The following is a 22,662-nucleotide window of genomic DNA, read 5'->3' as shown; positions in this document are numbered from 1 at the left end:
CCCCTGGTGGTCTTCAGAACCTTGCTAATTCCTATTCTTGAATGCCCTTCAAAAATTAGACAGGGCTACTTGTTTCTGCCCTTTACTTAAGCTTTTCCAGGTTTAACTAAATCCCCATCCACCAGCTTTTTCAAGCACGACATTGATCTGTTTAGACTAAATAATCTTAGAGAACCTTCCCACTTTAAAATTGTGATTGATCTTTGACTCCAATTAGTAACACATAGTAGTGTGTAGATGGTGAGAGAAACCCAGGTATTGTACTTTTATACATTTAGAGAGAATAATGCTGATGTACAACTTTATCATGATGCATAATTTCTTTAGGTTCAATTTTTTTTTTTTTTGTGGTACTGGGGCTTGAACTCAGGGTCTTCCTCTTAAGCCACCCAAACAGCCCTATTTTTGTGAAGGGTTTTTTGAGATAGGGTTTTGCATACTATTTGCCTGGGCTGCTTCGAACTGTGATCCTCCTGATCTCTGCCTCCCAAATAACTAGGATTACAGGCATGAGCCATTGGCTCCTGGCTCAAATTTCTGTCTCATAGTGAAGACTTCTTTATTAGTAGCTGCTAAAGAACATTACTACATTTAGGAGGTTTTCAGAAAATTGCTTATCTAAATGTTATCTTAGAGCCAAATCTCATTTGACCAATTTACTAAAAACAGTTTGCTAGGTCAAAAAATCCATCAAATAACTAAAAATGCTTTAAGATTGAAATTTCATTTTTTAAAGTTTTTTTCTGAAACATAAACCTTTCATAATTCAAGTTATACAAAAATACCTAAACATTTAAAATACTATTACTCTCTGAAAAAATGGAAAGTAAACACTACTTAAAATGAGAAAAAATTTTTCTAGCTTATGTAAGCCTATAATAATCTTGTTAAAACAAAACATACTAAACAGAGTAAATGCAGAAAATAGTCTTATTGCAACCACTCATCATGATACAAACACTGCCTGGCAGAAAAAAATCAGCAGAGAAACATACCAACTGCTTCTCTGGAATGCTTTCTCCTGTGTTCTGGCCAGAAAATAACTTAAGGTGCAATCTTACAGAAAGTTACCACTTTTTTTTTTTTTCAGAAATAAAGGATTGTGGGCTGGGTGTTGTGGCACATCCCTATAATCTCAGCTATGCAAGAGGCAGAGGTAGGAGGATGTCAGACTGAGACCTATCTTGGTCAAAAATGTAAGCCTCAATAATATCTGTAAAATAAACTAAAAATCAAAAAAAGTTGGGGGAATGTCTCAAGTGGTAGAACACTTGCCTAACAAGTACAAGGCCCTAAGTTCAAACCCCAGTACTGCAAAAGAAAAAGAAAAAAAGGTTTGTAAAATGCCTACTATGTGCCAGAGACAATGTCTGAAAACTGGACAATTGAACATAGCCATGAAGTGCATTCATTATATTTGATCTTAAGATTAATAAACAATAATCAATTTAAATTAATTGCAAATTTTTTGGTTAAGAACATTATAACAAATTTAATGTCATATGTAACAGAAGTAACTAATATGTGATTAACTCATCTATGGGATTCCTATAACTTTAACATTATCTATTTTTTCCAATTTTTTATTATATTTTATTATTGTACTAGGGGCACATTGTGCATTTACAAAGGTTCTTACTATATACCATAGTTGAATTCACCCACTCCATCATTCTCCTTTACCCCCTCCTATTCCTGAAATGGTTTCAGCAGGTGTCATTTTTCCATTTTCATACGTGAGGACGTAATATTTCCACCATATTCACCTCCTACACCCATTCCTTAGATCCTCCCCCTCCCACTGGTACTAGTCCCTCAGGCAGGACCTATTTTGCCTTCCTGGTCTCTGTTTTGTTTTGTTTTTTAATTTTAAAAAGACATATTTGTTTGTTTAAAATAGCTATGCAGGGAGTTTCATTGTGACATTTCCATGTATATATAAAGAATCTAAGAAAACCTCAAAAGTTAGATATTGTTTTAAAAAGTTAGATATTTCAAAACATGGGTAACTACTTACTAATGATCTCATTTTTCACACATAAAACAATCCAGTGTAGAAAATACAAAAATAAGTAAATAAATGAGCAGCATTTCTCTTCTGGTAGAGAAAGGGGAAGGAAAGTGGCTTCTAACAGATTTCCAACAAAGTATACACCATCCCCAAGAAGGTAAATTTAAAAAAAAAGAAAAGAAATCTGAGCTCCCAATGAAAGAAGTAACTCCAACACATAGAGAGTCAACATGAAGTCTAACTTTTCAGCTCAACTTTCACAAACAACTTGAAAAATGATTTAGCACATTCCATAGGCAAGCCAAGGAGATACCACCTCTTCCAGATCCCTGGCTTAAGCCCTACAAATCCTCATGGGCTGAGGTGAACCCTCCCAGGCTCAGGAGGCAGCAGTGAACTGAATTGAAATTCATCCCACTAGTAGTTTAGGGAGAAAACCAGCCAGGCAGGTGGAACAGCTCCAAATTTATCTACCCCCATCCATCTATCCACTTATCCATCCATCCCAGAGACTCACTGCCTATTTATCATGTGCCACAGAATCTCAAGAAGCAAGGACTGAGCTGAGAGATCACAGACGTACTATAGGCAAGTCCCCAGAGTCACATTTAAACACACAATTAAACCTACATAAACATTTTGCTCTACTCTTCACTTTTTAACTACAGACTCAAGGTGTACTATAACTTTATAATTTTTCAATTATATAAAATATGTGTAATATATGGAAGATGTAATTAGCCTAAAATTCCCTCCCCATTGGGCAAAATATTTCCCAAGTATAAACAGCAGAAACTAGAAGTTCAAAGAGGCCTAACAAGAGAATAAGAAATGGCAAATAGACCAGAAACCAAAACTAGCATTACTTAAACTTCTGAAAGTTTCCCATGTTTGTGATTTTTTTAGAATGTCCTGAGACTTTCCCATAGTTACTGGCAGCAATTGCTGGCATCTGCACAGAAGGGAAAGGGAAGTTAGGGGAGTGTACATCCACTCTAGGCTGGGGACATCTGTAACAAAAACAACAGCCAAAGCTAAAAGCATTTAAAAGAAATGCCACCAGTGAAGTCCCTAGGTCCTATCAAGGGCACCAATGCCGAGTCCAGGAAGTGGCCCAAGCCAATGCAGTCATCCTGGGGACTTCACAACAGTAGCTTCCTTGCAATTGCCCTAAGGCCAGAAACTCAGCGCCAATGAAAGCAGGTTAAGTTGAAACATGGGTTGAATCCAACCTTTAATAAAGAAAGCACATCTAGTGGTCTAGTAAGCTCTGCGTAAGTCCTTATTACTAATGAAAATCTAATTGTTGGGCTGTTTTTTCAAATGAAAACTGATCTTTAACATGTGTAAGGGCAAGAAAATGAATCTTGTATTTACAACATTTCATACTGTTTGAAAAAGAGGGATTTCATTTTTAAAATAAAGGGAGCTTAATTTTTTCTTCAATCAAAGAAGATTCTAGACTAGAGAAAAGTACATCAGGAATACAACCCCAGTGTGGGTCAGGGAAGATGGGAAAGGATACTCAGGAGAGACCCACATGAGGATTAGAAGGGGTTGGGTGCACAGTAGGCCTGGAGCAAGTCAGGAAACCAAACAGGTTCCATCTGAGGTGCTGGTGAAGAGCTGAGTGGGCAATGAAGGAAAAAAATCACATCTTGGTACTGAAACCTTTGTCTTCCTGTGGGGCATTTCACATACAAGAGAGGCAGTCTGTGAGGTGGCTTAGAGGGAAGCAGCTGAATGGGGTACAGCCACTACTCAGTCAGGCAATCCTAGGACCCAGGGCTAGGTGTGCTCCAGGGGATGCCAAGAGGATGGACAGAATATCAGTCTTCCTGTAGACCCTCTTGTGTTGGTGTCCTGGGATGCTAGAGCAAGGCACCCAGGGGTAAACAATTGAAATACATTGTCTCACAGTTTTGCAGTCTAGAAGTCTAAAATCAAGGTGTCCTCCCTCTGAAAATGTTTCTCCCATGCTGTGTGTGGTTTGCTGGCAATCAAGCATTCTGTAGCTTGTAGATGCCACAGAAAGAAAGAGAGGCAAGAGAAGCCCCAGTTCTCCATCTTCACACAGTGTTCTCTCCATGTCTGGATCTTCACATAGACACTAGTCATGTAGTTTTAGGAGCCCACCCTACTCCAGTATGACCACACCTTAACTTAGATAATTACATGCAATACAACCCAATTTCCAAATAAGGTCACATTCCTAAGTAGGTCTGGGTGTTAGGGCTTCCACATATCTCTTTAGGGATAGAACTATAACACCCTTCTGGAGATGCCCAGTCCAAGATGCTAATAGTTACTATTAAAGGCAAATAAACAAACAGTGAAAAGAGCAAAATAGTGTTTATAGCTGAGAAAAGTAATAGGATTAAGTCAGAGGACATGGTGCCCTCCCCAAGTGTCAACACCGTTCTTCATCTAAAGTCAGCTGAGCTGCATGTTTATTGTGAGGAAATTAATTGAGATACATATACACACATGATGTATGTACTCCTCTGTATGTTTGATACACCTCCACAAAATCTTTATAAAACATTAGAGAAAACAGAGCTGTTGAAGAAATAGGGATCTTGGCAGCCCAGGTAGAACCTCAGAGAGGGACATAATCTGGGAGAAGTCACACAGCTGGGAGTTGCAGCTCATTGCTGCTGGCTCAGACACCTGAGTGATCACTCACCTGAGAGGTGCAACTCCTAGGATTCTGGTATGTAACTTGAAATGACAATGTAATTAACTTATCCCAAGAAAAATGTAAGTGCCAAGGAACCTATATATTGGAGCTGGTAAATTGGCAACTTCTATAGGCATATCCGTAAGTGATAATTAAAAAGTTGTTTGAAAAGCACATGCCCATAACCAGGGGTACATTCTGTTCTACACCTTGCTAGAAATATGCTGTGACATTCTGTTTTGCCTCTGTTTTCCTAATCTCCTTGCATACTTCTCCCCCACATTCCACTTCCATGCTAATTACATTTCTAATAAGTTTCAGTGTATATTTTTCATATCTAATTCTTCCCTAGGAATTTTAAGCTCTTATGGTTAGCATGAGTTGAGTTCTATGATTAATTTCCAAGGAAGACAACCTACCACCAAAAGACAGAATGAAAAGTTACTGAGCAACTCTCAGACTGAGTAGAAGTCATATTTTGGGAGTAAAGACATGTAAGGTTTTCTAGAGTTGAGTACACCTCATACATTTAGCATCAGATATTGCATAAACTATGAAAAACATATTGATATAATCAAATCAAGGGATAGGAAAGAGGAAAGAAGTCAAAATTTAACTGCATTGCCAACAAATACAAATCAAATGTTGGTCACATTTTGGGTATACATTATGAAAACTGTAACTGTAAAAAAATCAAACTGAATATAAGCACTTGGCCTTCAGTTATATAAATTGTCTTAGGGAAGTACTGCGAGTTTCAAAGCCATGAATTTGCAGTGATCCTAGTGTTTGTTCTCTTTGGATGTCTCTACTATCAAATTTCATTTAGACTCCCATGCCTCAGAAGTTGCAAATGATACACATTTCTATCCTCTAAACTCTCATTGTGAGATCTAATTGTCATTTAGGTGTTACCTCAACTAAAGTTTTTATCATTTTCTTATGAGAACAGTGACTGAAAGGATGTATTAGATGCCATATGTAAAATTCAAGTCAACTTTTAGAAGCAACATGCAGAATTTGTCTGTTATTTATTGTCTATATAGACTCTCCCAAAATGCGTAGCCTTATAGGGAAATATAAATATATAGTCCATGGCCCTTAATTCCGATCAAGCTGAAGCCTCCCATGGCCTCTCCTGCCTCATAGCCTGAAATGCCTGACTTTAACCAGTATGGTCTGATAGCACCAAACTTTGTGTATTGCTCAGTCCTACTTGACAGTGTTTCATGTCTCAGTGCCTTTAAGTATGTTGTTCCTGCTGCCTGGAATGCTGGCCCTACCTTCTTTTATCACCAACCTTCCTACTGGGATACTGCTCTTCAAGCAGGACTTCCCTGTCTACCTACACCCACCATTTTGATGAGGATAGAGGAAAAACCTTAGAAAGAATAGGGATAACTATAACCATCATATTTTTGTACAATAAAAAACCACAGAGCAAAACATAATGAGCCTTTAAATGGACATCTGGAGAGAACAGAGTTATTTCTGAACCCTGGATTATTCTGAAAACTTCATATCCCTATTCAGCTAACAGATTTTTTTCCTCACCTCCACAAAAAGCATGTGTACATATGTGCACATACACACATTCAAGCACACATTGTCTATCTCTACTGTGTGCTCATGGATCTCTATATAACATATGACAGGTATACAAATACATGTTCATTGAAGAATAAACATAACAACATTAAGTATAGATATTATAGTCCAAAGTGAAGTCAGGTGCTAAGAAGAAGCAGATGAAAAAATTATAGCTATGTAAGTCTAACCAGAGGCTTTGGGGAGAAAGTTAATTTTTAACTATTTGAAGAATGGTTGTCATGATAGCTATAGTAATGGAATTATAATAGTAATAATGGCAAATAACATTAATTAAATGCTTAGTATTTGGCAGAAACTATGCTGAACTATTTATTTATGTTTTCTTTTTAAATATTATAATAGCTGTACTACAGACATTAATTCAATAAATAAGTGAGAGAAAACTTAAACAACTTATTCAGAGTCACGGAGTACGTGATAGGCCATGAAACTGGAAACAAATTTCATAATCTGGCTTGGATGGGAGAGGGCAAATTGGAAGGAGAAAGACCCTGACTATTGAACAGTCCCAGTGGAAGCCAGAAGAGGCCTGCTGAGGCTGCAGGGTAAACGGGAAGACTAAAAAATTCACAACATGTGATGGCAGAAAATTTCAAAGACCAGTGGGAGAAATTCTCTGGATTTTGAGAAGATAAAATATTCCATATTGAAAAATCAAGCTTGAGAAGTGTAATTATGCAAGTTACCTGTACAGGAATACAGGTGTTCATAAATAGAGAGCTTGAATAGAGGATTTTCATGAGAATATGATTATTTTGTGATTAAAGCAAAAAAGCACTGCCCACCAAATTTGTAAAAATAGCTTTCTTGCAATAAATGGGCAAGACTTGTCCTCCAAAAAATTCAATGTTTGGAATACATTTTAGGTACTTCATGGCCAGAAAGCATGAATATCTCCTAAAATCCTGTTCATCAAAAAATCCAATGGTTCATAATTTATTTATAGTACAGCTGGGATAAAATATGACTAATTAGCTAAATTCCTTTGACATCTACCTGAGATATTGGCTCCAAATATCAAAAGTATTTTGAGAGTACTGTCATTTATCTCATAAGATCATTTACATCTACAACAGACAGTTCTTTTAACTATAACACTAACAAATAAAATTATAAATGAAATTAGTTGGTGTTATTTTAAATATCAGCTATTCAAACCCCACTTGAATGCATAAATTATTCTACTGCTCTCATTTAAATGCAACTGGCTAACCTGTTTTCCAATTTTTAAATGTGGTCAGTCATCCATAAAAAGAAGTCAGTCAATTTTTGTTCTTTTATGCTTTGGCTTTTTGCTAACTATAGAAAATGTACATGTTCTCTGTTTCTGCTTCCCCCACTCCATAATACATTAAGGACTCTTAACTATTCCAGAGTTGCACAAGATTTTAATAAATGTTTTTGAGACTTCCTTTTCTGGTTCTGGCCTATACATTTGTACTAGAATATATTCTAAAAAGAAAACTTCACCAAGTGATCAGAAAGGATAGGCTGATAACCTCAGAGGACTAAAATCTGGTGGAATAAGAGTAAGAGGACTCCATAAAAATCAGCTCAAAGGCAAGAAAGTTCTGTTTCTATAGTATCACGTTCTTTTTTCCCTTTTTTTAAAAAACATTTGTACAAGGGGTTTCATTGTGACATTTCCATATATGCATACAATGTACCCCAGTTTGGTTCTCCCCTCCATTATTCTCCCTCTTCCCCTTCCCCTTCTGTTTTTTTTTCTCCATTTTTATTAGGATATATTTGTTGTACAGGGGGATTCATTTTGACAATTCCAAATAGCCTTACACTGTACATTGGTTAGATCACCCCCCCCCAAATTCCTCCCTACCCCACCTAAAGCAATTCAAAGAGGTTTCATTGTTCTATTTCATATATGTATACAAAGCCCATCAATCATATACTATTACCTTCACCTCCTTCATTCTCCCTCCCCCTCCCACAAGTTACCCCCCCCAACACACACATTGTACCTATTTCACAGTCCTGTCTTTTGTTATTAATTCCAAAGTCAATGCTCCAAGGGGTTTCCCAACATATCCCCACTGTGAATATACTTTACTTTGGTCATTTCAACCCCTTCCCATTTATAGTGTCATTTTCTTGAGGGAACATAAACAAATCTAAAAGGCACAGCCTTTAAGAATGTGAATATATTTAACTAAGGATGTCTTCTTTAAATATCATTTTTTTTGGATCTTTGGACATTTTAATGGTTATCTGAATTTTATATGCACATATGTTAAAGAGTCAAATAATTTATTAAGATTTTCTACCAAAAGTTCTATCACCCCTTTTGCCAATGCTTGATGGAGAAATGGGAGGGAAAAGCTATAAACCACGGTGGAAACACATAAGGATGAATATGGGGTGCAAACATGCATGTTGTATACATTTATAGCTGGAGCTATCAATATTATAATAATCTTTTAATGAAATTAAGGACTAAAACTGCCCTCTTTCTCTCACATTTGCCCTGGCCAAGTTCATAGATGTGTTGTAGGCTACAGATACTGAAAAACACTGACTTATAGACATGGGGAAATACGATTTAACTAAAAGAAACTTTATTTTCTTAAAAGTTTTTATACTATGCAGTCACTGGGAAAATATTGTTTAAGTAAAAAGAACTTATTCCTTTAACTATTTTTCTTATTAAAATGCGCATGGGTTAAAAAAAAAAAAAAAGTTGGCTACCAAAAACCCAGCAGGCCCCAGCCCTCCTTTGTCTCATCTCCTGGATTATATTCAGGCGATCATGTTAGTCTTTACCTCTCTCTTTTTTTTTTTTTTTTGTAGACATTATTTTTTGTGAGAAAGTTTTCCACCATGTCTCAGCAACTCCTACAGCTGGGCCTGCTCTCCTGGGACATCTCCTCTCTCTCTTACTCCACACAAACTTCTCTCCAAATCCTCCCAGCTCTGCACTCCTGATGAGGAGAGCTTTTTATCCCCCAGATAATTTGTTTGTGTCTTACACTGGGTAAGTGATACCTAACAGAAACATAATATCTAATACGAATTTGTAATTTAAGCAATGAAATCTTGGACTTACGAAGTACTTGAAAATAAATGCATGAAAGTGTGGACACAAAGATGCTACTATTAAAAAGGAAAATAAGAAGGGCATAGTGGTGTACATCTGTAATGCCAGCACTTGAGAGACTGAGGCAGGAGGATCATGAGTTTCAGGCCAGCCTGAGTTGCACAGCAATACCTCATCTCAAAAACAAAACAAAACAAATAAATAAATAAATAAAAGAAGAAAGAAAAATAATGTTGCTATTCATGAACACTTATTTCCTCAGCAATGCAGCCACAAGTCTGACTGGCCCAATTCAAATTACAATAAATTAGGAATTATGAAGATGCACTGGAGGTGTACTGTATGTACATGAAAATAAATGTTAGAATATCCATCCAGTGACATTTATATACCAGTCTCTCTCTCGTCAGCATAAGTACACTACAATTTTTCAGAAAGATGAAACTTTTTCCTAGAATTTTAATTGCTTTATTTGTTTGTTTGGTTTGATTTTTGAATCAGTGTCTCTCTGTAGCTCAAGCTGTCCTGGAACTGTGTGCATTACCATGCTTGGCTTAGAGTTTTAATTGACATATACAAATCCACAGGGATAAACGTTTTCTCCAATGGGTAAAGTTTTTAGATGACAGACTGATAATCAGATTAATTGTAACCAAAGATTGTTGCAACAATTGTATAACTGAGCTAATATATTAACATTGTAACTCAATCAATGACATTAATTGAGTTATCTGAGAAGTGTTAGCTAAATCTGTAAAATCATGAACATATTACAGATGCCAGGGAAAAAAGGGCACCATCTCTGCCCTCTCAAACATAAACATGTTCCAGATTTTATGAGCAGATCAAAGAAAACGATGATGATGAACTATTCTGGAATCAAAGAATAATTGATAAAATTCTAAAACTTGTGTTCATTTCTGATAAACCAACACTACTCATTTATCAGAAATAATAAATTTCAGATGATTTTGTGCCACTCTTAAGACTACCAAGATCACATGTAAAGATGAACAGAAATGAAATTCTAAGGCATAGACTATTCCCATGAGAAATATCACAAGAGTTCTGCACATTTGCACTGAACTGTGCTCTAAACAGAGCAAACCCCAACTCACCCCATGAAAGACTACAGAGAAGGCAGCCTTGGGAAACAGAGTAGGAATTCAAGAAAGGTAAGACTTTTGGATTATTGAGAATACTGCCTTTCACAACAATGACTCTCTTGCCAGTCAATATTATGATTTGATTCGACTGAATAATTAATCTTTGTTATCTAATTTCAAATGTTACCAACTAACCAGATACTGAATTCAAACACTAGATATTCACCCTGAAGAGTGGCTGAGAAACCAGAGCTGGCAGTGGAGAGTTATTGCATAAAGTGAAATTAAGCAAGTATATGTTTTATTTCAGAGGATATGAGGAGTACTGTACAGGTCCTTTGAGCCCTGCTCCCATGTGTGGCCTGAACTCTGACCTAGGGAATAGAGGGGATGGCCAGTGGACAAGGAGAAGAAAGGTACAGGTGTGTGCATGTGTGTATGTCTGTGTCAGTCTAAGTCCACTGTACAGTAGATAATGACTGAGTCAGATCTTAAATATCTCCATCCCATTCTAATTAGGATACAATTCAAACTCCTTTTCAAGGTTTGAAGGCTCACAAAATCTGCCTCCTTCCTATTTCATTAGCTGCATCTCCTCCTATTCTGCCCCTTTTGCACTCTCCTTTAATTACAAGTTATCCAACCACTCTCTTCTCACATTGACCTTCTATTTCCCAAACACTCCAAATTTATTCATGTCTCTGGACCTTTGCAGTTGCTATTCCCTCTGCCTGGAAAACTCTTCCTTCTGTTCTTCACTTGTTTGTTTGTTTGTTTTTCCCATCATGCACATCTCAACCTAAATTCTACTTCGTCACAGAAGTTCTCTGACACTTCTAACTTTCTCTGTCCCCTCTCTGTCACATTTCCATACTGGATTACCTTTACAAAACCCATTCTACCTAAAATATGGTATTCATTTATTGAACTTGTTTATGGATTCTAATTCTCACCAAAACAAAAGCTCTAGAAGAACCAATGATCTGTCTTTCTTGTTCAACACTCACACACAATCCTCTATCCCCCAGCAACTTACTCAGTAAATATTTATTGACCATGAAGAAAATCCCACCAATGGGTGACCATGCAACAAGTCACCACAGATCCACCCTAAAATCACTTTCTGCATGTATTACCCCCTCCTCCCAGCACAATGACTCAGCCATAGCAACTCCACAACCCGTAGGTTGTGGAAATCTTCAGTTTTTTCACACCTCACCTGGAAGCCTTATCCTCATCATCTAAAAGTCCTCCTCTTCCCAAATCAGATTAAAAGTAAATAAATGCTTAAAAAATCCTTAAAATGCAGTATCTGATGCTACTGAACAAAGGGAGGTCATTTGCACACTTACTCTTAAACCAAAGAGGAAAAAAGAGAGAATGGAGAAAAGAGAGCCTTTGTATTCAGTTTTTGAGTATTTGATAAAATAATCTCTTAAGGGTTGATTGCTTTTCTTCCCCTCTGTCCCAACTGTCCAGGAACAGGAGGACCCCTGATATCAGAAGGTTATGGCAATAAAAGATAAACTATGGCGACAACCAGATCTTATTGCTACTTACTCTCAGAATTTCAGCCCTTCTGAGCCTGAACCTGACCATATAGCAATCAAGTTCTTGACTAAGTCTGAGACACTACAGCTGATTCTGTGTTAAGGCATCACAGTTAGAGAAAAGAGTTCCTGCTACTACCAAATAGCGAAGGAACTCTTTCTGAAAACCTTATACGGAACTATAAATACTGAAACTATGTAATGCCCAATGTATATTCTGTTCCATACATCAAGCTCACTCCAAGTCAAACACATTTTTAACCCATAAGTGTTCACTGGAAACTGTGATATATGCTATTATCCATCATAGTTGGGACAGACAAGGGAGAGAAGTTTGTTTCAATAGTAAAAATGGGAATGGAGTCCTGAAAAAGACTGTTGCCAAGCAAGGTAAAGCTGGGTCATTGAAGGGTGAGTAGGAGCTTCAGTAAAATATACTGAAGAAGAGAAGACTTTTGGAATATAACCCACTGGAGATATCCAGCCTCCTGGATTGGCCAGACACAGCAAATTTAAGCAGCAATCAAAGATGTGCAGAAGATAGAAGCTAAATGGCAAGTCTGTCCAAGAAATCTTACCTTGAGGGGTAAGTAGGAAGGTATGTCCAGATCAGGGTATCTATAAATGGAGTGTTTATGTGCAAGTCCAAGGAGAAAGATATGTACAAACAATGGAAGAATTTATGAAGAATGCATGCTATGAAGGCTTCCTGAGATGACGTAAGACAGACCTTCATGCGATCCACCATAACTCAACCTAGGTCAGTCTTAATTTTTAGCTATAAAATAGGGCTAAAAATTCTGTCTATGAGGATTGCTGGGAAAATTAAATGAAATGGCACATGAGAACATACCAGGGATCAAAGTAGGTGCCACATATATGTTCCATGCTTCCCTGGCCTCCTCAATAAAGATCATCTAGAACACGTATTTAAACAAATGTCTACTCCCCAATGCTGAATGGAATCAAAATTTCCACAGAAGCCATCTGAAAGTCTGGTGAGCTGATGATGCTTATCAAAGAAATGTAGGAAGCATGGCTTTATTCATTTTCTATTCCCTGATGTGGAACACAGAAATATCTCCAACACAAGAAAGTGAAATCAGCTGTGAAATTCAGCTCTTTCCTGTTGAGTTCTGAAATCAGAAACTTTGAGAATTACAATTTCACAAAAGACAGACTGATGTATTGTAATGCTATGTCTCTTAGTGGCATTCTTGTGTCAATACTGCCTACTCTTCCTGAATTTTTTTTTATCGATTCAGCACAGAACAAACTGAAAATCTTCAATAAATCTAATAAAATGTCACAATTGCAGTTCTATTTCATTGCACCACTAGGTCAAGAGAGTGTACACACTGAAACTGACATGCAGGGGCTCTGTAAAAATACTTTTCAGGGAAAACCCTATCAGGCAATGAATAACCAGCCCTCCTATTCCACATTAAGGTTAAGGACAGATCAGGGTAATACAAACACTTTCTAACCTAAGGAAGATGAGAGAAGCAGTCTCCATCTTCCCTGCATCTCATCTGGAGGCTATTACCTAAAGTGCCTCTCAAGTACTTAGTCCTATTCAAAGACAATACCTAATAATCTAAGAGTGGGGGGAGGGGAAGTGGGTGTTGTGTTCTGATCTTGATTTGAAAAGCAGTCCCCTTAGAGAGAAGAAAAGGAAGCAACACAACCAATTCACAAATGTCAAATCAGTATGCTTTCGATTGGAAAATGACCTGACAGCTTGATTAGTTTAGATCCTAATCAGATCTTCCTGGGCATTTAACATCTCCATGTAAGTAAAACTAGTTTCATGGTCTGAAGCTGGGGGAGGAAGTGTGAAGACAGGAAAGTCAAATATTCAGGTCAGCATAACAGAGACAGCCATCAGAGATCTGACCAACAGTAATGCAGCCTGAAGGTCAGTTGGACTTGGGACACTGGACCATAGAGGCCAAGAGCTTCCAGCTGATCTGCATGTAGTTTCTTTAGCCATCTACCTAATCACAGTACTGAGGTGGTCCTCTTAAAGCAAATAAGACTTGGGAGCTTAGAATCTGTGTGGTTTCTGATAGACTAACATTTCCTGTGTTCCCCACCCCCACCCCACAATATTTTTAAACATTACTTTTGAACATCTCTCACCCCAGCCTGTCCGCTTCCTACTCCCTCCCCCCACTTCTACTTAAGATCTTTAAACAAGGTGTTTCGAGATTCTTTTGGCTTCTGCAAATCGCTTTTTATAGGTTTTCTTTTTTAAAATGAAAATAACAGCACACAAGAAATGAGCTGAAGTCGCCAGAGGCTCCAGAACCAAGGACCGCAAAATGACATGTTTCTTCTCCCTTATCTTGAAAATTAACGGCAACCCAAACCTTCAATTTTCTCACCGCTGCCCTCTGCCCCCAAACTGTGTTGGTGCTCGTTTTGTTAGGTTTAGTACTACTGTGGCGGGAAGAAGGATTTCTCGGAAAACTTTATACGATAAAAAACAAGAACCTTCTAGATCCCCTTGCCACTCGCGCATAGACCCTAGTACAAGAAAACAATAGTGAATGAGGAACCCGGCGCCCCCGCGCTTCTCAAATGCACAACCACGCCTGCGATTAAAGAAAAGAGGGTCCCAGCGCGGGTCCTCCCACCGCGCCCCGGCCGCCTCCGTCCCTCCCTGGCAGCCCTGGGCCCCTCCGGGTGGTCTCCTGGTCGTCGCCCGCACCCCAGTTGACTCGGTGGATCCCAGCGCCCTTGCCTGCAGCGCTCCTGGGTCTGGCGGGGTGTGCAGAGAAGCAGTGAGCGCACCGTGTCCCCCACCCCCATGCTCAGCCTCAGAGGCTCCAAAGCCCGAGGGTCCGGGCAACACACATCTCAGGCCTCCAAGATCTGGTCCTGACCGCAGTCTCCCCGCACCTCCCTCAGCCCCGCCATGCAAACCCACAGCAAAGCCAGCCGCACAGTTACCCGCCAAGGCCCAGGCACGACGACCGCAGAGGCGTGCTGGGCTCCGAGGCCAGGAACCCACTGCTCTCCGCCCGCCTGCGCCGCTCGCTCCAGCCGACTGCTTTCTCTCCCGCGGCGCCTGCCGCATCGGGTCCCCAAGCCTGCGGCTGGCGAAAACCGGAGGAAGGTGGCGCGGACACGATTTCTTACTCCCTAGACCTGGCGGGGGAGCGGAGGAGTGCGCAGCGCCGCCCCGAGTCCAAGACGCCAGCCAGCCCGCGTGCTGACCGCCGCGCCCGGGTCTGGATCCCCAGCGGCTGCGCGGAGAGCCTCCGGGGCCGCGGGAGGCTCCTCCTGCTCGTCCGCTGGCGCCAGATGCGCGGTAGCCGCGGCCGTCCCCAAGTTCGCTGGCAAAGGTGCAATGCAGATAGAGACTGCGAGGCCCCCCATTCCCCGGGGCGGCTAGGCAGGAGCGTAGCGGAGCCCCTACCTTTCCCTCGGGGCGGACACCAGCCGCGCGCCCTAGCCGGGCATCCGGGACAGGAAAATCACTGAGAAGGGAGGGCCGGGGAAAGGCGGCGGGTGGCTTCAGGACAAGGTAGGAGGATCGACTTCCACAGCCAAGAAGACAATCCTGTCCCGCCCTGATTTGTTTGGAAAGCTGTAGGAGCGAAAGTAGGGGGGCGTTCAGGTACAGGCAGCAGAAATAAACAGGAGCTTGTCACACCTGGGACAAGAGGCGAAGCAGGCTTTTTGGTCTCTAGCAGAAGGGGAGGGATGTTGAGGAGCTACAGAATTTACAGGCTTTGCTCTTCAAGGACAAATGTGTTAGTAATTTTTATACATTTTGAACAAGCTATTACTTTAGAAAGAACGAAGATGGGAAGTGCTTCTTTTTTTTTCTTATTAAAGTAGTTCTCCGAAGGGACAAGACTTTGTTATATTAATAATGTCCTCATACTTGATGACTCTGAATGTTTTTTAAACTTGTGTTACATAATTCATTGTCTAGCAAGCATTAATTTCATAGCTCCAGCCTTTGGCACTGGGCACTTAATCATATATAATCAAATGACCTCAAGAGAGAGGCGACTGCAGAATTTGGGTGTAATTCAAAGCCGAAGATGTGTCATGCAGGGGACAAAGCCCTTCATCTGCCATGGACCTTCTGGTATTTGTCTTAATTGTAACAACAGCCCAAGGAGGTAGCACTTGTTATTTTCCCAAAATTACTAATCAACCCACTCAAAGGGCTCAAATAATTCATATTCTTTGCTCTTTCTACAAATTGCCTTTGACATGACTCACACAAATTTTGTAATTTAAGCATGGCTCTTGGGACATCAGGGTAGTCAAACATGGCGGGGTGGTTTGTGTGGGGTTTTTTCCTTGAGGCACTGAGGATTGGACACGAGGTCTCTCAGGTTACACCACTTGAGCCATAACCGCAGTCCTTTTGCTTTTAGTTTATTTTTCACCCTGCATCTCTAGGTTTTACCAGGACAGGCCTCAGACTGAGCATTCTTCCTCCTCCTACCACGTGGCTGGGATTAGGGACAAGTGCCACCAAGGCCGGCTCTGGCTAATTTTTCTTGAGGTTTATTTTTGTATCTTTTTAAATCTACAAATAGATAAGCTGAGAGAGAGGCCATCCACTGTTCTTAGTGGAAGTCTGTGTTTCTTCATAATCAGCAGAGGCCAGTCTGGGCAACTGTTCACCCCACTGAGTTCTAATGCTGACTCATGGACTGCAAGTGAGTCAGGCAAGTGGCGTAAGCCAACTGGCTTCTCCCTCAGTGTGCTTCCTTTTTGTTTTTTGCTTTTTTTAAAAAATCAGCTATGAGGTGAGAGGATCAAAATACAAGGATGGAAAGAATAGTTGGCACACTGCTCATCTCAAACACACACACAAAACCATCAGTTCAGTACATAAGAAATGCAGACTTTAAAAAAACCAAAAAGAATATGAGTTACCAGTCAGTGTCCACCGTGAGTCAGCTGCCCTCCATTCGTGGCAAGTGTGCCTCTGTCCCTCTCTGCAAAGCAGAATAATCTCCTGGTAGAAATGAAGAAATTGGAGCTGTGATTCAAATGCAAGTGTTAGAGACCACAAATCAGCTTTCTTTTGAAGATACCACCCCTATGTAATTTTTGTGCAGGTGCTTTTGTTCTGTGTAACACTTTCTTAAAGTGGGGATGTATTGTTGTATATAATTGCACATGATTGCTACTATGAAGATATTTTGAATTTCTGTGGAATATGACAAAGGATTAATCAGAGTGATGGGTTATAGGTTGTTGGCTTCTCTATGTTACTGTTCTTTGTAATTGTTTTGGGAAAAATGTTTTCACGATATAAACATTTAACATGCATTTTTGTAGATTTATTCTGAAAAGGTAGAGTCACAAAGGTGGAAAGGACAATTGGGACACCAAAGGTGTTTCAGCAGTCTCTGAGGTCATAATATTTAGGCAGTGTACATATAGAGTTGCCCCTGTTTGCTGGACTTTTATTAGTATTAATATTATGAATGATATAATCTCTTTGCACTAAATGAAATGACATTGCTTCATGAGATAAGGCCTCATACCCAGAGACAGTTCTCTGTACTACTATTGGATGCTGTTCAGCACTTGTAGACTCACAGTATGGAGGAAAGCACAAAAAGTAACATTTCTTCCTTGTTTCCACTTCTCCATTAAGGTCTGCCATGCAAACTCTCATGTCCTGTCCCAAGTACAGGCTTTCCTGGCATAATTGGTGGAAAGAAGGTCTGCTATTTGATATGAAGTCTATTTATAAGGGTATATTCTCAGCAGGACAATCATCTTAGATCACAGTTGGTAAACCCTAATTATGATACCCATAAAGTGACAAGAATCTCATTTCTAACAAAATCCACTTATAAGTAAGTAGTATTTTTTGTTTCTTAAAAAAAAAAGTTTGAACATTTCTCAAGACTTGAATTGCTCAGTTTTAAACATCTGGCTTGAGACTAAGCTAATCCTAGGACTATGAGATCTAGGAATCCACACAAGCCTTCCTCAACTCAAGTTGGAGACCCTGCCATCAGTCTTCTATTTGTTTTGGGGTTTTACCCCTGTAGGGAATTACCTGTAGATGATGTGTATCAAAACAAAACAAAACAAAACAAAACCACAGTGCTCAAGCAGTCTAAATCTTGACTTGGGGCTATAACTGCCGCATGTGGAAAAACTGTTACACTTGCAAAAAGGAGCTTAGTTCTTTCAAACAGCACAGTACTTCTCCACAGTCTCATCTATATTTTTGTATATATAAATATCCATTGTGGTGATTTTCCCAGTATTTTTTATTACACAATGAAAGGATTCAAGTCTACAAAGAAGTTTATTTTTTGACTTTGTAAAATATGGTGTCCCTCTTGATTTTACCAGTCCATCATGATTTCAGAGATCGTTGTAGCTCAGTATCAGGAACTACATTCAGTCTCCTTATGAGACTGGGGAGAGGCATATGCCCACATGTGAACATATGGAACAGCTGGCTGGTGGAAAAACATATAAATGGTAGAAGACATAATTAAGATGACTGATGAAAAAACAGTCACAACTTATTTAAAATATGAATTAATTTAAAGACTTTCTATAGGTCCATAAAAAAATCCATTTTTAAAATGAATTACTTTGCGAGGGTGATCGGGAAGTAGTGAAGAGGTCTGATAGAGATGAACCAATGTGGGTTGCAATACACAAGTGCATAGAAGCAATGCCAGGAATCTCTCTGTATAGCTATGTTTATCTCAAATTAGCAAAAATGCTATGTCTTTCTTATTATCTTTTATGTTTTCTCTTCAACAAAATTGGAGAAGAGGGCAGAACAGGTTCTACCTGGAAGTGAGGGGGGTGAGGAGGGCTGGGGAAGGGGATCGGGGGACAGGGGTAGAGATGGCCCAAACAATGTATACACATATAAATAAATGTATAAACAATTTTAAAAAATAAAATGGATTACTTTAAGTAAGATGCAGGCCAGAATAATCAATTAAAAGAATCAATACAAATGGTACACAAACATGTACAAAAGAATCAATGTCCTTTTACAGTAACACTAAGAAAAAATAAATGATAATTAGAAATAAGGTTGGCAAAAACTAAAAAGATTTCTGAGATCAGTTTTGTCAAAAAGGTGTCAGAGAACTATTCAGAGAAGTGTAAAGTAGTACTTCCTTTTCAGAGAACAATTTGGTCATCACTATCAAATTTAACAAGCTTGTTTGGGGCTTGAATTTTAAAACCCTAATTAAAGTTCTTTAACTTTCCTCCTTAGGAGACAGGCCTCAAGCCAACAGGCAAGCTAGGAGAGAGGAGGAGGAGGGAAAAGGATACAGATCTCTTTTATCTGGCTCCTAGCTACCCTGGACAGGAAGGAACCTGGTTACTGAGCAGCTCAGAAATGGCAGAGGCTCTTCCTGGAGCCATGGGGGGGGGGGGGGGGGGCGGGGTGGAGGGTGGTGAGTGGTTTGTGTTGGCAATAATGGCACCTATAGGTTTCAGTTCTTACTGTACCCTTAAGCTTCTACTTCCCAGGGTCATGGTCCTGCCTCAAGTCTAGCTTGAATCCTCCTTCTGCCCCAACTTCCAATCAGCATAACCCATAAGATCCTAACCAATCAGATCATGCTGAGTCTCATTGAGGGGTATTTAAGCCCCTGCCCCTCCTTCTCTCTCTCTCTCTCCCTCTCTCTCTCTCTCTCTCTCTCTCTCTCTCTCTCTCTCTCTCTCTTTCCCTCTGATCTCACCCTCTCCCACCCGGCAACAGAGAATCTCTTAGCTAGATCACTTCTCTCCACATGGTCACTTTGGGGCCTACATTTCCAACAGTTTGCAGTCTCCCAATAGCTGCCTGTGCTATAGCTTGCTCAGAGTTCTTATCCAGTTATAGGAATGGTGGAAACCTAGACTGTCATCCCAGTTTATGGGCCTGCCATCAGGGAGGGAAGGAGGTATCCCACCCTCTCCATCCATTTGTGGAACTTCTCCCCTCATTTTTTTCTCCAGTGTCATGACTGTGACCATTTCTGGCAAAGTATTACAAGGAACATTGTGGGAGAATTCCAAGATGGCGGCTAGAGGTAGGAAGCAGAAAGCGAGCCTCCTATAGTGAAATCTTGGAGAGACGCTGGAGACACACTTTGCAGGCATAATCACCGAGAAAAGGCATAACTTTGACTCCTCCACACCTCCAGCCGGCGCAGAGAATCTCCACTTCACGTTAAACGGAGAACCGAGGAGGCCCCCGGGCTGCCAGTGGCCGGCGCCCATACGGCTTGGGAAGACGCGGACCAGGTGAGCTTCGCGGTACGCGGTTCCCCCACAGACAAGCCTGGGCCAGAGCAGCATAGCCCCCTGGACAGACTGACCTCCACCCGGGAAAAAAAGAGAAACTGAGTACTAAGCAATAAGAACAGTTAAGACACGCTGGAAAGAGGGTGGGGCGCCCTGAGCGCTGAAGATTGGGGGAAGGGAATCCTTCCCGGGACTGTAAATAAACGAGCCGGGCGGGCCGGAGAGGCTCTGGCGGGAGCGGGGCGCGCCAGCAACCAGGAGCGGGGACGCTTGTGAGAGGAGGGAAGACCCACTTCCCACGTGAACTGTAAATAAACACGCAGGCCTGACAACGCGGGGCAGTGTCGCCTTTCCCAGTGCTTGGAAAGGGAAAAGCCTGTAGCAGAGGCCCCCCTCCCCCGCACAGGAGAACTCTGAGCAAACAAAGCCTGTGGGACCAGGTGAGTGCTAAGCTCACCCCAGAGATCTGCATAAATAACGCCGCCAGCTACAGGCTGAGAGCAGCAGGCAGGCAAGCCACAGTTGCAGATACCACTCTCAGAACTGCCTCCAGACGCTTTTTTTTCTTTTTCTCCCTACCTTTGATGAGAGAACAACCGAATTACACCTGCAAGCCGAAAAACTTACTGAAACTGTATTGCATTTGAACTGGGGACACTTGGTGGGGCTTTTTTTTTTTTTTCTTCTGTGTGTGTGTGAGTGTAGTTTTGTTCTACTTTATGCATCCCCTTTGATGAGACAACTACAGAACAACATCTGAGGCACCAACTCCAGGACTGGAGATTGAGACGGACATCCAAATTATTAAGACTGAAATTGCATTGCATATAAACTTGGAAGTTTTTTGGTTCTTTGGTTTTTTTTTTTTTTTTAATTTTCTATTTTCCATTTTATTTTAATTCATTTTTATAAATAGATATTACTTTCATATACTTAGTTTTTATTTTTTTATCTTTGATTTTCAATCCTCTCTCTGTCACTCTATTGTCTGTTCAGCTTACTCTCGATTAGTACACTAACACTCCCTGTTTATACCTTTGAAACTCTCTTGTCTGATACCTTGTTCTGCTTTCTCCCTCTTGTCTGTATATTTGTTTTCCCCTTTTCTTTAATTTCTTGCTTTCCATCTCAGCTCACTCTTCCATTCTCAATATTACCATTGTTATTATTACAAGCTAGAAAATACTTAATTACACACAGTACAGGGACAGTAACAACACCAAGGACAATGACAGGAAGACAAAAAAAACAAGGAAACCAGTTTCCCCACAGCAAAAACTTAGTACAGGAACCAGAGGGGAATGAAGAGAACAGAAACTCAGAGCCAGACTCCAACAAAATGAAGATAAACTATGCCAAAGGACCCAATGAAGCCTACAAGAATAATTTAAAAGAAGACATACTACAAGTACTCAATGAGAATTTTATAGAGATGATACTGGATAGGGTCAACCAAAATGTACAGGAGACACTCAAGAAATTCCAAGACAATAAAAATAGAGAATTTGAAAAAGCAAAAGAAGAAATAAAGGAAACCATAGAAGCACTGTATAAACACCAAAGTGAAAGAGAGAACACAATGAATAAATGGATAAATGAACTCAGGACAAAAATAGACAACAATAAAGAAGAAAACAGCCAGGATATGGAAAACCTCAGAAAAAAGAACGAAACAAAACTGCAAAACAAAACGGAAGGCCAATCCAGCAGAATAGAACAAACAGAAGACAGAATCTCAGAACTTGAAGATGAAATGGTAATTAAAGGAAAAACTGAAGAACTACTAATTAAACAACTCAAGACCTGTGAAAAGAAAATGCAAGAACTCACTGACTCCATCAAAAGACCAAACTTGAGAATCATGGGCATCGAAGAAGGAGAAGAGGTGCAAGCGAAGGGAATGCGTAATATATTCAACAAAATAATAACGGAAAATTTCCCAAATCTAGAGAAAGATATTCCCATACAAATGCAAGAGGCCTCCAGGACACCAAACAGACCAGATCAAAATAGAACTACTCCACGACATATCATCATTAAAACAACAAGTTCAGAAATTAAGGAAAGAATATTGAAGGCTGCAAGAGAGAAAAAACAAGTAACATACAAAGGTAACCCCATCAAAATCACAGCAGACTTCTCAACAGAAACATTAAAAGCAAGAAGAGCGTGGGGTGAGATCTTCCGGGCACTGAATGAAAATAACTTCAACCCCAGGATACTCTACCCAGCAAAGCTATCATTCAAAATAGATGGAGCAATAAAAGTCTTCCATGATAAGCAGAAACTAAAACAATATGTGACCACAAAGCCACCATTACAAAAGATTCTGCAAGGGATCCTGCACACAGAAAGTGACACCCAACTTAACCATGAAAAGGCAGGCAGCA

The 22,662-nt window shown here is 40.1% G+C and overlaps 2 protein-coding genes across 2 annotated transcripts in view; one reads left to right on the top strand and one right to left on the bottom strand.

The window, feature by feature from the left end:
- The window catches only part of St3gal6 (ST3 beta-galactoside alpha-2,3-sialyltransferase 6), a 56,383-nt gene extending 41,279 nt beyond the window's left edge, over positions 1-15,104 (bottom strand). Inside the window, exon 1 of the mRNA XM_020178878.2 lies at positions 14,966-15,104. The gene's annotated coding sequence lies outside the window, so the exon portion shown is untranslated. The remainder of the gene's footprint in view (positions 1-14,965) is intronic.
- The window catches only part of LOC141423451 (uncharacterized), an 87,938-nt gene continuing 79,838 nt past the window's right edge, over positions 14,563-22,662 (top strand). The window contains exons 1-3 of the mRNA XM_074075219.1: positions 14,563-14,758; positions 14,802-15,542; positions 19,985-20,272. Coding sequence (XP_073931320.1) covers positions 14,563-14,758; positions 14,802-15,499 — 894 coding nt within the window. The 3' untranslated portion in view covers positions 15,500-15,542; positions 19,985-20,272. The remainder of the gene's footprint in view (positions 14,759-14,801; positions 15,543-19,984; positions 20,273-22,662) is intronic.

This window comes from Castor canadensis, chromosome 5 (assembly GCF_047511655.1).
Source record: "Castor canadensis chromosome 5, mCasCan1.hap1v2, whole genome shotgun sequence".
In the NCBI taxonomy this organism is placed as follows: domain Eukaryota; kingdom Metazoa; phylum Chordata; class Mammalia; order Rodentia; family Castoridae; genus Castor; species Castor canadensis.
This window is presented reverse-complemented; position numbering and strand designations above follow the sequence as displayed.